Source organism: Paramormyrops kingsleyae, chromosome 8, assembly GCF_048594095.1.
Source record: "Paramormyrops kingsleyae isolate MSU_618 chromosome 8, PKINGS_0.4, whole genome shotgun sequence".
Classification (NCBI taxonomy): domain Eukaryota; kingdom Metazoa; phylum Chordata; class Actinopteri; order Osteoglossiformes; family Mormyridae; genus Paramormyrops; species Paramormyrops kingsleyae.
Genome location: NC_132804.1, coordinates 12089154 through 12105208, shown reverse-complemented (window position 1 = coordinate 12105208; position 16055 = coordinate 12089154). Strand labels below are relative to the sequence as shown.

The window sequence follows — 16055 nt, the reverse complement described above, 5'->3', positions numbered from 1 at the left end:
TTTTATATCATCTTCCATTGCCGAAGACCAGTTCAAATACTCAAGAACAGAAGTACAGGGGATGGTAAATATCCCTGGATGTCATTCCTGCCCTGCTCCAAATGTCAAGGATACATCGGTTGCATCCTTGCCGATCAAGACCAATCCCATGATTCATTGCTCCCCAAGTTCGTTCTTGGGAGGCAAGTCAGCAAGACCGGTCTTGCCAAGACCACAAGTATGATCTTTGCATTCTTGGTATTGAGAAACACCCCAAATCTAGTTCCTTATATAGGACCTGGACTACCCAACCTCTGCCTGAACATTTGTTCCCTTCTCAGGCCACTCTTGGCTGGCTCTCGGCGCACGCTTATCTCATGCTAGGCCGACTATGACCCTTCATTTATCCCTCGAACAAGCCTGTATGGTGCCACATGTAACGCCTCCCCCACTTCCGTTTCAGTGACAATGACGAGAAGCATTCCGCCAGTCAGCCCTCTCTGGGTGCCGAGAGCAAGCTGGGCAGTGACGACAGCCTGGCTGGCTGCGGCGAGAGCATGGAGATCCAATTCAATGAAGATGGCTCCTTCATCGGCCAGTACGGTGGAGTCAGGGATGCACCCGTCACCGGTGGCCATGACAGCTCTGGGGCCACCTCTCCCGTCAACCCTGGCATCGCTCCCCCCCCACGCCCAGGCGTCCCCACCTCGATCAGTGCACTCCTGAGGGGCAATTAGACAGCCTGACACACAGCAGGTTTCATGGCGACACCGACTTACACAACCTGATACTATTCCAACCAACACCCCTCTGGACAGGCATATCCACACACACATACACACTTAGGCAGCACACAGCCTAAAACAACAGAAACTAAAGCAGCGCCCAGTCTAATTCCACATCCTGCGAGACAATAATGGATCTAATTTAAGCTAAACATCCAATTTAACATCCTGTAAATTACAGAAATCGCCAAGAGCAGTTTACAAAAGTACCTGTGCGATGGTTCAAAAGCCCAGTGCCCCTATTTTTAACCTCCGTTGGCCATTTGGTAAACGCATCAAATGGTTTTGACAGATGAGCATCTACCAGATGAACCGGGAGGGAATTAACCATGGGAAGCACCTTCAGTAGCAAGGAGAAACATTCAGCGCTGCAGTAACTATGCAATTCAGTTCCTGTGGCATCATACCAAAATGTAACAAGGCGGGGTCAGTACAGGGCACGATTATGAGTTAGGGCTATGGGCTCAACATAATGTTTACCTATGAAGTTTCACAGAACACTTTCAAACCTTGGATGATAAAAGCATATTGAAAACAATTCTTATGGACTGTTTGCTGATGGACTTCATGTGATTGTTGTTATTGTCATTATAATAATTATATCCTGTCTACCATTTAAGTGTCTTAAACATAACAGTACAGTGTCTTATTAGCTTTTGTCAATGTCTGTGTCACTGTCATCAAATGTTACTTTTTATGGACCCTTATTTTTGTACTTGTTTTATATCTTTATAAAATGTATTTTATTTCATATATTTTGTTTATGATCAGGTTATTTTATTTTCAAAACAGAAACATTAGTAATTGTTTAACCACGAGAGATACATTTCATAGTTACTTTGTGTAGCGTTTCCTGTGCTTTTATATCTGTATCTGCCTTTTAAAAGTCTTTGGCCTGTCTTTTTCTATCTGTATGGGAGACCCATATTTTGGGGGAAATTTCTGATGCTACATTAGCCAAATTATATGCGTATTATAAGTATAAATTGTGTGAAAAGTATTGGGAAGTTAGCAGAATGAGCTGGGAGCATAGTCAGGTACAGATAGTGGTAGGTTGGTCTGGTAAATAAAAGAGGGAGAGGCAATGCAGGCATTTCTCGACAGAGTAATGAAATTGCCTACGATAAATCAAAAAAGAGCACTAACAAGAGTGGTAGATAAAGTGTTCTGATTGGAGTAAATGGATGAGGTCATTGATCAGGGAATAGGCAGTTCTCGAAAGCAGCTACTGTGTAGAAGACAAGATTAAAAATCAAACCACAGGTAGATCAGTGTCAGCCACAGGGAGGTCATTTTTACTAGAGGGGGACCACGATCTTTCTGGGTTCCTGCTCTTGTCCACATACCTCTTTGTCCAGTACAAAAAATTTTCCTTTATGATATTTGTATTTTCGCTAAAAAACATTTGGAATGAAGTATTGCTACCATTCCAGCGTAGAGGTTTTCATTTTCATGTTTTTGCCCTCACTCAACTATATTGCAGCGAAAGCTTGTTTTTTTTTTTTAAATGCATACAATTCATCAGTCATTTGTAATAGATGAAAACACTGGGTTTTAATCAGCTCTGAAGTTTTGAAATATCCTTCTGTATTGCTACACATTTTTCCTTGACTGATGGCAATTCACATCCAGGAAGTCATTCCTTTTTTACTGAGCACCACCTAATGTACAACATGCAGGTGTCCACACATTCAGTGCATTTCCTAAGCAAGTAATGTGGAACATAACATTACACTCAATATAGATGTTAAGATACAAACAAACTCTGTAAAAACCAAGTGTTGCAACAAAGCATCATGTGCTGAGTGAAGTGGAATTGTTATATTCAGTACAACTATACAAACATTGGCGTTAACATCATATATAATCTTTGCCGAGCTGGTAAGAGAGAGAAATGTATCGATGACAAACATATTTCAACATCTCAGTGTAGCCTGAATATTAATGGTAGCAGTAAAACAATAGAAGGATGTATGCAGGACTTGTGAAAATGGGAGTCAGGTATGGAAAATGTAGAGATAGGGGAAGAGCAGACGTCACTTCCTGAATGTAAATAAGACCCACAGGATTGTGTAAATTATCCGAAAGACTGCTTGAAAATTGTTCTGTTTTGTTTCTGATTTTCTTTTTATATCATTGCACTGCATTGATGTAGTACAGCGATTCCGTTTTTTGTTGTCATAAAGTATCAAATGAAACATTTTTTGTCTTGTTTCCAGTATACATTAATAGTTATCATGCAGTTTTAGCATATTAGTGTATAATGACAAAGACATTTCTCTGATTACTTGCAATTCTTTTAGTGATAGAAATGCTGCAAACAAAAAAGAATTAAACATCCACAGTGATGGATGAAAGTGGAGAAAGCTGATGTCAGTCCATGCTGAGATATGAATGAAGCGCATTTTGATCAATGTCTTTTTATACTGTTAGTCAGGAGCGTGAGTGTTTGTACCTATTCGTGCTGATGGGACACCTGCCAGGTTTCATCGGGCTACTTTTCAAATCCGTGTGGTGTCCAGTCCCCACAGTGTGTGCAGTGTTTAGCTGTCTTTGCTTCAAATGCTGATTCCTCACTTAAACGCATCAGGGACCAAATGTAGTGCATGAGGAAGACGACACATTTAGGGGATAACCAACCACGCAGACCGGTGTGTTGCCCATGTGTCCTCTGTTTAAGAGCTGATGTCACAGACAGCATGAAACAGGGAATCCGGAACACTCACTCTACTGCCTATTTATAGGAGTATATTGCTATTGTATGTAACTTTCTTGCCTGTCTTCTTTTTTACATATAACAAAAAAAAAATAAAAAATAAAGTTCTAAAAGAAAAATGACAGCTTCTAAAAAACGCTGAAAGTTGTAACATGAGATTACCAAAATGAAGGGGAGGATTGCGGTTAACCATGACAGACTGGGGAGTGTTCTAGGGAGTGTTCTAGGGAGAAACGATGGAATGAGGTTGCAGGAGTATGTTTTGATGCTCAGCAGTCCTGGAGTAGGATGGGGCTTTCATTCGGTGGCACTGACATTGTACATGCTTATTGCATCAGCCGCTGTAACAGCAACAGCAAATAAAATACATGGATTATGCAGAATGAGTGTTGCATTACTACATAGTAACTGTGTATTTGTCAGTATTTTTTCTGAATTGTAATATATAGTTAAAGGAAATGTGGAAATGTTTTGGTCAGAGAAAATGCTATTATAAAAAACAAGCATAAACACAATTTACTACGCAGAAAACCAAGAAAAAAATATTCCGTACAATACAGTAATTAGAAATAAAAATAAGTATTTTTTATTAAAAGGTTTATTATTATCATTTAAACTAGTTTTCGTTCAAATTAATAATAATAAAGGGATACAATAGCTTAGGGGTTATAAATGTTATATTATACCTCCAGGGTTATGGGTTCAAATTGTGCCTCTGCTCTATTATGTGTGGATTTTCTCTGTTCTTCCTGTGTCGTGTGGACTTTCTCGTGCAGTCTAAAAAATGCAAGTTAGGCTAACTGACATCTATTAAACTGAATGCGGGTGACATACAATAAACTGGCATCCTCCCCAGGGTGTACCCCTGTTTTGTGATGATGGTCGGCTGTATCACAAAAGAAAAGCGAACAGAAAGGAAATTCCTTAAGCAGAACTAGGGGAAACATGTTTAAATAAAAATGTCTTAACTTCTGGTTGCACGATGTTTTACTTAAATGTGTTTTTAAAAAATATATAATTTATTCAAAATGCAATTTAATGTTTAAGCGCATCACGACCCGTAGTCGATTGCACGAAACATGCTTTAAATATAAAGCGCCGTGTATAAAAATCTTTCAATTTCAATTTATTTTGCATTTTAAAAACCGATAAACCATAATATGGAAATGGTTTTTAAAAGGCCATATAGTCTGCGTAAGTACGGACCACTTCCCTAACCTTTGTTATCGCCACGCCATTCTGCAATCCCGAGGCGAAATCCTGTCTTCAGTCTCGCGAGATGAGTGCGTCGACTTCGGTTGCGCGCGCTGCGGCGGGCTGTGTTTTTAACTTAGCTAGTTAGCTCTGGGGCTAGTTACTGCATTAGAGTTGCTTATTTATTCAGTTATAGAAATATATAGTTGCAATATACATACATCGCTTATTCAGGGTCCAGTGTTTCGCTCTTTGGAGAATCACGACGTGCCGCGTGGACGATAGTTAGCAAGCTAATCGGTAGCTAGCGCGCTAGCAGGCTAGCTCCGTTAAAATGGGTTACTTGAAGCTGATAGAGATCGAAAACTTCAAGTCGTATAAAGGTCGCCAAATCATCGGGCCCTTCCACAAATTCACGGCCATCATCGGACCCAATGGATCGGGTGAGTGTTCAGCAGCCGTGGACAGAAATCGAGGTTGGGGACCATTGCAGCGGCCTCCAAGTTCAATTATCGTACTCCATCAGTGGTCGGCGGGTCTGTACCTTACCGGGATCCGTTTGTACTAAAACCGCGCTCGGTGCTCCTAAGTCGGCGAACAGTTTGTCGTAAATATTAAATTTAATATAAATTAGTGACCCTTATATGCATGCTGCAGGCTGTTCAAAAGCCATGGGCTAGTTTGTCCTGGGGGCGTAGCGGGAGTATTTTATTGTGGTTTGTTTTAAACTGAGGCATTCTGATCGTCTGGGTTAATGCATGAAGATGATGTATTTGGAGCGGTGTGTTTACGTATGACTCATACATCCTGCCAAGTACGTGTACTGTTTAAATGTGTCAAACGTATGGTTTAAGATTTTTTAAGTTAAAATGTACCGTTTTAGCTGAGATTGACGCTATATTTTTCGTGATCTCCAGGAAAGTCAAATCTGATGGACGCCATCAGCTTTGTGCTGGCTGAAAAGACCAGTAACTTGCGTGTGAAGACCCTTAAGGACCTTATTCATGGAGCTCCAGTCGGGAAGCCTGCTGCCAACCGCGCATTTGTAAGCATGGTCTACTGCGAAGACAGCGGGGAGGAGCGCACCTTCACCCGGGTCATCATAGGTATGCACCTGCACCTCATGCTTCCCGTTTGTCCTGCAGTGTCAAAAGCCTGCACTTTCCGTCCTAAGCTAAGGATTTAAGTACTTAATGTTTCTTGTTTTCTGATGTTTTTTTCTTTCGTTTTTGATGTGTAAAGACTGGAAGTTGGGAATCGGGAGTATAAAATCCTGATTAAAATATTTTGTCAGTGGCAACTAAGTACAATACATGGCTATTTTAATGTCCTGTCAAGAACATCTGCTATCTTGTCAGCTGCTTGCATGCATTTGAGAGGTTATATGTGAACTGTAATTTTTCATGCTATATGCAGATTTAGACATGCACACTGTCTCAGTGTCATGGTTGAAGTGTGCATTCCACACTTTTAGTCAGTGAAGTTTGTGCCAGCCCCCTACTGCTTGTCAGCCTTTCACAGTATTAATCTCTCTCTTTAGGCTCTTCTTCAGAGTACCGCATCAACAGTAAAGTTGTGGGTCTTTCTGAGTACAGCGAGGAGCTGGAAAAGTTGGGCATTCTAATCAAGGCCAGGAATTTCCTCGTCTTCCAGGTATGCAGTTCACACAAACTCGGAGCAGGTCTTCATTGTCCATTGTTGACGGTCCATTGTTGGCATTTTGAAAGTCTGAAAGAAAATGTGCTTTTGATTTGTGTGAATGTTTTCTCAATATGCTGCTCAGACGTGCTTCCCTGTGGCTGTCTAAGCAAATCTGAGAGTTGTTTGTCGGAAACTGTGAATGCTGTGTCCCCTTCTGGTCAGGGGGCGGTCGAGTCCATCGCTATGAAGAACCCCAAAGAGAGGACGGCCTTGTTTGAGGAGATCTCCCGCTCCGGGGAGCTGGCTCAGGAGTATGACCGCCGGAAGAAGGAGATGGTGAAGGCTGAGGAGGATACACAGTTCAACTACCACCGCAAAAAGAACATTGCAGCTGAGCGCAAAGAGGCCAAGCAGGAGAAAGAAGAGGTATACATCCCTGAGTCTTCGTCCCTCCAGATCAGGAAATGCATACATCCTCATTCATCTTTGGCTGGTCCTGAACTCGCAGATACCAGCAGTACCCACATATCTGACTGCGTTTGGAAAATTATGGTGTCGTCTTGCCCACTGGATTTTTCTGCTTCTTTCCTGGAGCCTCTTCTCCAGCATTCAGTCTCTCTGACCCTGATCTCTGACTCTGATTAGGAGAATGTCTAAGTGTTCTTTGTATTTGAGACAACTAACATTACTTTTCCTTATTACTCCACATACGATGTATAATAAAATGATTGACTTGGTGTACTTTTGTACACTGATCTTAGCGGTGTTTACTTACATTTTGTTCCCCCATTGCTACTTCTCTAGGCAGAACGGTATCAGAGGCTGAAAGACGAAGTTGTCAGAGCCCATGTCCAGCTGCAGCTCTTCAAACTCTACCACAATGAGGCTGAGATCGAGAAATTGAACAGAGAGCTTTCTCACCGCAACCGTGAGATTGACAAGGACAGGAAGCGGATGGATCGTGTTGAGGAGGAGCTGAAGGAGAAGAAGAAAGAGCTGGGGAGAATGATGAGGGACCAGCAGACCGTGGAGAAGGAGATCAAGTGAGTCGGGTGGTGTGAGGAGAGGTAGCAGCCAGTGGAGCTGACACTTATATACACAGCATCACATGGGTGGCAGGCCTCTGCAATGTTTCCCCTAGGTTTACAGCTTTGGGGGGGCAGATGTGTTTCTTTTAATGACAGCAGTCAATACAACGTAACTAAACACAGAACATTCCTTTTTATGACAATTATCCACAAAGTGTGCAGCTTTTGTCACTGCAGTGTATCTTTCTGGGCTTTAAAAAAAAAAACAGATATTTTTGTCTGCTTTTCAGGTGGTTGACGTGACATATTTTCTGACGCGCGCTCTCAGTCCGCTGGTGGGAGTGTGCTCACCTGTGTGTGCGTGCGCGTGTCTATGCGCGCGCATCGGGGCGGAACTCCGCCATGCGCAATACGGAGAGCAGAGGAGAATTGTAAACGCGCAACCGAGTAGACAAAAATGACAAGCTGTTGTGTAAATAAGATAAATAACATGAGGCTATTTAGTTTGTTTAATAAAAGGACAATGTATAGACCTGTTCTATAGGAAAGGTAACCTTAAATGACTTCTGTTGTGATCTGGCGCTATATGGAAAATAAAATTAAATTAAATTAACTTGACCTTCAAGGGGGGGTGGGAGGAGCCGTTTGGGGGGAGGCGGGGCGCCCCCCTAATATAATGGTAGGGGAAACCCTGCTCTGTGAGATTCTTTAATGTGTCAGGTTCACGCTGGTAATAGACCATAAAAGTGGGTGGAGAAACTGAGGCTGCAAGGTTAAACTAAGTTGGAATCAGTGAAGTATCCAATGAGAACTCAAGCCAGTTTGTGATTGTGTGTGAGACAGTCCTGCCCACCCACTTCTCATCCTGCACGACAGCACCTGGAATGTTCTTTTAGTCTTATAGTTGAATAATAAAAACGTCAACTTACTAGTTATTGCTAGTTAAGTAAAATTAAAACCCTGTTGGGGTGACTGAGTTAAACAGCAGGTTTGTGGTGTTCAACACTGTTTTCCAGGGAGAAAGATGCTGAGCTTAACCAGAAGAGGCCCCTGTACATCAAGGCCAAGGAGAACACTGCCCACAAGATCAAGAAGCTGGAGGCTGCGCGCAAGTCGCTGCAGAATGCTCAGAAGATGTACAAGAAGCGCAAAGCAGACATGGAGGAGCTGGACCGCGAGCAGGGTGCTGTGGAGATGGCCCGTCAGGAGTTTGAGGAGCGGATGGAAGAGGAGGCACAGAGCCAGGGCCAGGATCTCACCCTGGAGGAAAATCAGGTTTGCTGATGAAATATTCTGTGATTTTCATGATATAAGGACAGTCCTCTCTTGGTTTTGACTCAATCCCCTTATGTTCTGTCCCTTCACAAGGTCAAGCAATACCACCGGCTGAAGGAGGAGGCTAGCAAAAGGGCTGCTACTCTAGCCCAGGAACTGGAGAAGTTCAATCGTGACCAGAAGGCTGATCAGGACCGACTGGACCTGGAGGAGAGGAAGAAAGTGGAGACTGAGGTACAAATGAGCAGATAAAATAGTTTTGATCATCTGTCAGAACAGAGAAGTTAGCCTTTCTTTTGGAGGAAGTGAGCTGATTGGACTCGTATTGTGTTACAGGCAAAAATCAAGCAGAAGATCAGAGAGATTGAGGAGAACCAGAAGCGCATTGAGAAGTTGGAGGACTACATTTCCACCAGCAGGTACTGATTGTTTTTTTTTTTATTTAAATGTCTTCTACAGTGTTTATTAAATGCCACAGGAGTGAATCGATGGCCCTCACAGGCTCCACAGAGAACGCCTGCGAAAGGCTCAGCCTGCCTTATGTCATGTAGCTGGCCACACGGTGCCTGAGTGTAGTGACTCCTCCCTCCTATAGGCAGTCACTGGACGAACAGAAACGGATGGAGGAGGAGCTGACCGAGGAGGTGGAGCAAGCCAAGAGGAGAATTGATGAGATCAACATGGAGCTGAACCAGGTGACATGCACTGTCTTTGGGGCCATGGCAGTTTGGGTTACAAGGAAAACCCATAAATGGGATTCCACCTAGATGGGATGTGGTAGCTTTGTTAATTGACTGAAGATGTCACCCCTTGATGTCACCAGGAGACTGTTTCCGGAGACATAGAAAGTAAACTAGCACAGAATTCTTAAGGATGGAGGAATGTTTTAATGCTTACAAGAACGAGACGGCATGATGGGTGTGTCACCTGTTATGTTCTTACCATAGTTACCTGCATGTTGCTTGATATGTTATCAAAATATTTCTTATACAGCCTTTCCTGTTTTTATATCTCAAAGTTGCAAGTAAGGCATCATTTAACTGATCTGCCAGTCTCACCAGTGCTGTCTTACTGGTTTCAGGTAATGGAGCAACTGGGAGATGCTCGTATTGACCGGCAAGAGAATAGCAGGCAGCAGCGCAAGGCAGAAATAATGGAGAGCATCAAGAGGTTATACCCTGGATCTGTGGTAGGTGGAGACCCCGTGTGGACCAGCCCTCTCAGGTTCTCCATCTGCTCTTCATACATTCACTGTCTCCATTGTGCCCCTTCAGTATGGGAGGCTGATTGACCTGTGCCAGCCCACCCAGAAGAAGTATCAGATCGCCGTGACCAAGGTCCTGGGCAAAAACATGGATGCCATCATCGTGGATTCTGAGAAGACAGGCCGAGATTGCATTCAGTACATCAAGGAGCAGAGGGGTGAACCAGAGACATTCTTGCCCTTAGACTACTTGGAGGTACTTTCAGGCTCGCATTGGTGCAGGGCATGCGGGTGACTGTCTAACAGCACAGTGATGTCTCTCTGTTCAATTACATGTATTGCAGTACGTAATAAAAGCAGGTTTATTTTATATTCGATTTATTGCCTTTTCAAGAAGTTTCTGGGCATAAACTAATTTAAAAAAGATTTTGTAAAACAGGTGATGTATTAAATATGTCTAATTTAAAACCTTTTTACCAGCTGGGCAGTACCACATGTTTCAGGTCCTGATGTTAAGCATGACCCATGTCTTGTCATTTCCAGTGAGGCAGTGATGAAAATGATTGGCTTTTTTGTGCGTCACTCATTCCCTCCCGTTCGCCCCCCCTTGTAGGTGAAGCCCACTGACGAGAAGCTGCGAGAGCTGCGTGGGGCGAAGCTGGTGATCGACGTCATTCGCTATGAACCCCCACACATCAAGAAGGCCCTGCAGTACGCCTGTGGGAATGCGCTGGTGTGCGAGAACGTGGAGGATGCACGCAGGATAGCCTTCGGGGGACCATACAGGCACAAGGTACCTGGGCACCAGTCTGTCACTGGATTCCAGTCTCCCATATTTGCAAATTTCCCATTGTTGCCTTTGGCATCTCGCTTTTAAATCCCTCCTCCTCGCAGACTGTGGCCCTGGATGGCACCCTGTTCCAGAAGTCTGGTGTGATTTCGGGGGGTGCCAGTGACCTGAAGGCCAAAGCTCGCCGTTGGGACGAGAAAGCTGTGGACAAGCTTAAAGAGAAGAAGGAAAAGCTCACCGACGAACTGAAGGTGAAATGGAGAACGACGAAACACAGCATGGAATGAGTTTTGAGGGCAAGACTGTGGTATCAACCCAGATTTTACTGCCCACAGGAGCAAATGAAGGCAAAGAGAAAAGAGGCGGAGCTGAGGCAGGTTCAGTCTCAGGCTCACGGCCTCCAGATGAGACTCAAGTATTCCCAGAGCGACCTGGAGCAGACAAAGACACGCCACCTGTCCCTCAACATGCAGGTGCTCCTGTGAATACTTTGGCAGATAAACCTGACTTTTGTGATGGTTTGGTGTTAGGTTTTGTGGTAATCCTTATTATTCTGCCCTACAGGAGAAGTCCAAGCTGGAGAGTGAGCTGGCTAACTTTGGACCACGCATCAATGATATCAAGAGGATCATCCAGTCGCGTGAAAGAGATATGAAGGACCTTAAAGATCGTATGAACTTGGTAGGCAACCAGTGCACGTGCACAATGTGAGCAGTGGGTCGAAATGAAGTAGTATGTTAAAAATTATACCTTTTTCTAGGTTGAGGATGAGGTGTTTGTGGAGTTCTGCAAGGAGATCGGAGTCAGGAATATCAGAGAGTTTGAAGAGGAGAAAGTCAAAAGGCAGAATGAGATCGCCAAGAAAAGGTCAGCTGATCTGGCTGTCATGGACGGCAGCTGTCAGAATGTTTCTGTGTCGGTCTGTCGACTACAGCTGTGCTTCATCATCTTCCCTTTCCTCTCAGGCTGGAGTTTGAGACCCAGAAGACCCGTCTTGGGATCCAGCTGGACTATGAGAGAAACCAGCTGAAGGAAGATCAGGAGAAAGTACAGATGTGGGAGCAGACAGTGAAGAAGGATGAGAGTGAGATTGAGAGACTGAAAAAGGTAACAAGCTTTGCTTTATTGACTGGGGAGTGAGGAGCACTTATGAGCTGAGATGGGAATAGCAAATGAGAGAAGGGTGAACTGAACAAGGAAAAGTGGGTATATTTAAATATAACCGACAATGTCCTTTCTTAGGAGGAGCAGAGACACATGAAGATTATTGATGAGACAATGGCTCAATTACAAGACCTAAAGAACCAGCACCTTGCCAAGAAGTCTGAAGTCAATGACAAAAACCAAGAAATGGAAGAGATCCGTAAGAAGCTAGGGGGCGCTAACAAGTAAGGAGTACATCTCAGGATCAGTGGAGATGCATGTAGTGCATCATGAAAGATGCAGTTAGCTTCTGCGTTCAGTTTGATCAGACAGTTGTAATAGATCAGTTGCTTCCTAAATAAATCTTCACATTCAGTAATTTGATCTGTTGCATTTTTTTTATGTCATGATTCTGAAAGCCAGACAGATGGCACAATTTTGAATGACCTTTGTGATCCTTCTGGGTTCCAGGGAGTTGACCCAGCTACAGAAGGAGGTGACAGCCATAGAGACCAAATTGGAGCAGAAGCGGAGTGATAGACACAACCTGCTACAGGCCTGTAAAATGCAGGATATCCGGCTGCCACTCAAGTCTGGCACTATGGACGACATCAGTCAGGAAGAGGTGCTGGAATCGTCCTCAGCTGAGCCTTCTGTCTGAATAATCTTTATATCCTGGTGTGGATTCTTCTCTGCACATCATCCCAATAAACTCTCTTGATCACTCCTCCATCTCAGGGTTCCTCCCAGGCTGAAGAATCGGTAAGCAGCAGTCAGAAAACATCCAGCACAGTCTTGGCCAAGGAGGCTTTGATTGAGATCGACTACAGCATCTTGTCTGATGACCTGAAGGTACGTGGCTCTGGCACAGGCTATTTCAAAAAGATCACTGAACCTCCAGACTGGTGCTACTTGGTGACTGAGCGTTGATCTTTGTATGCATTAGGACTCTCTGTCTGAAGAGGAGATCAAAGCAGAGATGAACAACCTCCAACAGCGGCTGAATGAGCAGCAGAGCATCCTACAGAGAATCAGTGCGCCTAACATGAAGGCCATGGAGAAGCTGGAGAGCGTCAGGGACAAGTTCCAGGAGACCAGCGATGGTGAGATTATAGAGCACAATGAGGAGGGATGCAAATGACAAAGCCAAGGGAGAGCAGGGATGGATCAGAAAGTATGCAACATGTTGAGAAGTTTAGGAGAATGTATTGGAGGGAATGTTTAGGGACAGAGGAGCACATATCTTCAGGATAAAGGATAGTAATGTGGATTTGATTTTTGCCGATTTTCTTCCTCTTCCATTCCATCGCTTAGAATTTGAGGCAGCCCGTAAGAGAGCGAAGAAGGCCAAGCAGGCGTTTGAGCAGATTAAGAAGGAAAGGTTTGACCGCTTCAATGCCTGCTTCGAGTCCGTGTCCACGAACATCGATGAGATCTACAAGGCCCTGTCACGCAACAGCAGCGCTCAGGTACTCCTATGCGGTCGCAGGTTCCACGGGATGGGGCTGACGCAAGCGTGCTGGATAAGGAGCTGATGTGGTTAACTTTGCCAGGAGAGTTCCAAAGTTATTTCCAGATCACGGTACACCATGTGTCATTTTGTTATACGTTGGTCCTCCTTTTCTTTGGTTCAGGCTTTCCTGGGCCCTGAGAACCCTGAAGAGCCCTACTTGGATGGGATCAACTATAACTGTGTGGCCCCAGGAAAGCGGTTCCGGCCCATGGACAACCTATCAGGAGGGGAGAAGACTGTGGCTGCATTGGCTCTGCTCTTTGCTATACATAGGTAAGGATGTCTTGGTGATAGGGGACTGGGGAAGGGGGGGGTCAGCTTGCCGCAGTAAGGGGGGTGAAAAATATGGCAGGCTTTCAACTGCATACCATCTCATGGGTGAATAAAATATAGCGACAGTGCTCAGTGGAAACTAAATGCCCTTAAAAATAAATCACAAAGTCCAGATCTCCATAAATACATGTAAATGGAATGCAGCTATAGACGTATAGTGTGCTTAGTTTGGCAAGCGGGGTGTGTGGTGCCCCAAGTCCAGGGAGGGTCAGTGCTTCTAACTGAATGGTGGGTGTGGCAGTGAGTGGCACCCCTCTGGTCGTTTGCATGAGAAATAGGCACACCTCATTAGAGCATGTATAGCAGTGAACTGCGGATCCTGAATACAGCTGAAGCACAACGTGGCCTTAAGGCACGATTACTTTCAGAGCATGTATGCCTCTCTCTGAAATCCTGCTTTGTGGTCTTGGGATTTATATCAACCGGATCGAATTTCTTAATGTAATTTGTGGTGAAAGGAACCGTAAGTTTCATACTCTTAACAAATCTAATTCACTCACTGTTGGAAAGTCCATCTTAGTTTAGTGGACGGTAACAGGAACATCCAGATAGTGTATCGTTGGTTCCCTCCTGAGTTTTTTTTTTTTTTTTAATATTTAATTTAATTTGCTTTGCTGAATTGCTGTCTTAGTATTATGTTTCCATATAGCTTTTCTGGATCTGACTCACCATACTTCCTCTCTGTCCGTCTACCCCTCCATCAGCTACAAACCTGCTCCTTTCTTTGTACTGGATGAAATTGATGCTGCACTGGACAACACCAACATCGGCAAGGTGTGTGTTAATGCCATGGACAGAAAAGGGGAGGTTGGGGGTAAATGTTTTGGGGTAAAAGACTACAGGTTCAACGTGGAGATTATGGGGAATTCAGGCATAAGGCTTGATAAGCATTTGTCAATGAGAAACATGAGCAAAATCTTCCTTGTAGGTACATTAAGAATGAGAATGGGATGATGGCAGCATCTTCATCATTGTGTGGGATGACTGACAATGTGTCATACAGGTGGCCAACTACATCAAGGACCAGTCGATGCAGAACTTCCAGGCCATCGTCATCTCGCTGAAAGAGGAGTTCTATACTAAAGCAGACTCACTAATCGGGGTCTACCCAGAGGTACAGTGTACATCTGTCACACAGCTGAACATTTTGTATACCTCTTTATCCTGTATTCTAACATGCTTAAATGCATTCTTTCTGTTTTCCCACAGCAAGGAGACTGTGTCATCAGTAAAGTGTTAACCTTTGACCTCTCTCAGTACCCGGACGCCAACCCTAATCCCAACGAGTAGATGACAGATGAAAGGAATGCCAATGTCCATTTCTATTTTTTGACACCGAGAATTATGTTTAATGCTGTAACTGGGACCATCTCCCAAAAGACATTAAGATAAGTGTTTGCTTAGTGATTTTTTTTTTTTCTAAGCATGAATGAACAGAGTTGTTCTTCATGGGGCCCCTGCTCCACTTTCCCAGAATATCTGGTTTTCAAGACCCATTCAGTATGGCTTCCTAACCAGAGCAGCCCTTTCTGTCTGCATTAGTGCTTCTCTTCAGAAATACGTTTTTTAATCAGGCTGTACATAATGCTGGTGTATACTCGTCTCTATTTCCAGTGGTTGTCTGATGTCTGCTTTAGCAAGATCTGTACAAATCTGGGGTGGAGAGCGTTAGATGTTGGGCTGTCTGGAATTTAATTTTTATATACATAAACTGTATGGATTTTCAATGGTATTATGTAATATCCCGTGAGAAGACGTTTGAGTGTAGTATATTGCTTTAGGACAGACCCGTGTCCACCCCCCAGTGTATGTGTGTGGGCCTTTTTCCTGTTCAGACCAAATGGTTCCTGAATTAAAGTTCTGAAGGGGACGGCACAAACTAGTTCAAATCAGCATAAGACTCACTGGGTATAACATGAACAGCTGTTGACACAACCTCACATGTGTATCCATGTGATTCTGGCTTTAGCATTAGCGCTGGAAGCAGCTTCTAATGGATATGAAAACTCCAGCTGTGTTTGGAGAACAGATCTTGGTATACAGTGTGGCGTTTCATCCATAGTCTGCTGTCCCCTAAAGAACTTCCTTTACATTAGCAGCAAGCATTTTAATTTTTTCCCATATTACGCACACCTCTTCATTTTTGTTACCCACATTTCCCCTATTTTTAAAACGTCCTGTTTCTATAAGATCATGCAGCTTTGAGCCTACCTAACTTAGAATTGTCTCTGCATTATTCTGTATTTGTCAGTCTCTTTGAATAAAGTAGTCAAAAAAATCTGTTTGTGTAATATGATAATTTTGTTTGCTTTTGGCTTTCCTCATACTGAAGCACCCGTAGTGTGAATTACAAATGAATGGGGACCTGGTCAGATTAGGGCCACTGGTGTATTTACTGTCCATATACTTTGTCCCGCATTGTCCCAATGAAGGTCTAAACTGTGCTGAAACATC

The 16055-nt window shown here is 43.8% G+C and overlaps 2 protein-coding genes across 7 annotated transcripts in view; both read left to right on the top strand.

Moving 5' to 3' along the window:
• Nucleotides 1–3863, top strand: part of LOC111856948 (neural cell adhesion molecule L1-like) — a 44556-nt gene extending 40693 nt beyond the window's left edge. For all 6 annotated transcript variants that reach the window (XM_072715242.1, XM_072715243.1, XM_072715241.1 and 3 more), the window contains one exon: nt 443–3863. In XM_072715242.1, coding sequence (XP_072571343.1) covers nt 443–716 — 274 coding nt within the window. In that variant the 3' untranslated portion in view covers nt 717–3863. The remainder of the gene's footprint in view (nt 1–442) is intronic.
• Nucleotides 3864–4735: 872 nt separating this feature from the next.
• smc1al (structural maintenance of chromosomes 1A, like) lies at nt 4736–15881 on the top strand. Its single transcript, XM_023837387.2, has 26 exons — nt 4736–5117; nt 5592–5780; nt 6215–6327; nt 6538–6741; nt 7120–7358; nt 8360–8618; nt 8712–8852; nt 8955–9037; nt 9214–9313; nt 9700–9807; nt 9893–10078; nt 10436–10615; nt 10717–10863; nt 10948–11085; nt 11177–11293; nt 11373–11479; nt 11578–11719; nt 11855–12000; nt 12227–12380; nt 12494–12607; nt 12702–12858; nt 13070–13224; nt 13390–13541; nt 14306–14375; nt 14605–14715; nt 14811–15881. The coding sequence occupies exons 1-26, from the start codon at nt 5009–5011 to the stop codon at nt 14889–14891; spliced, it is 3702 nt and encodes a 1233-aa protein (XP_023693155.1). The 5' UTR covers nt 4736–5008; the 3' UTR covers nt 14892–15881.
• Nucleotides 15882–16055: the final 174 nt, after the last annotated feature.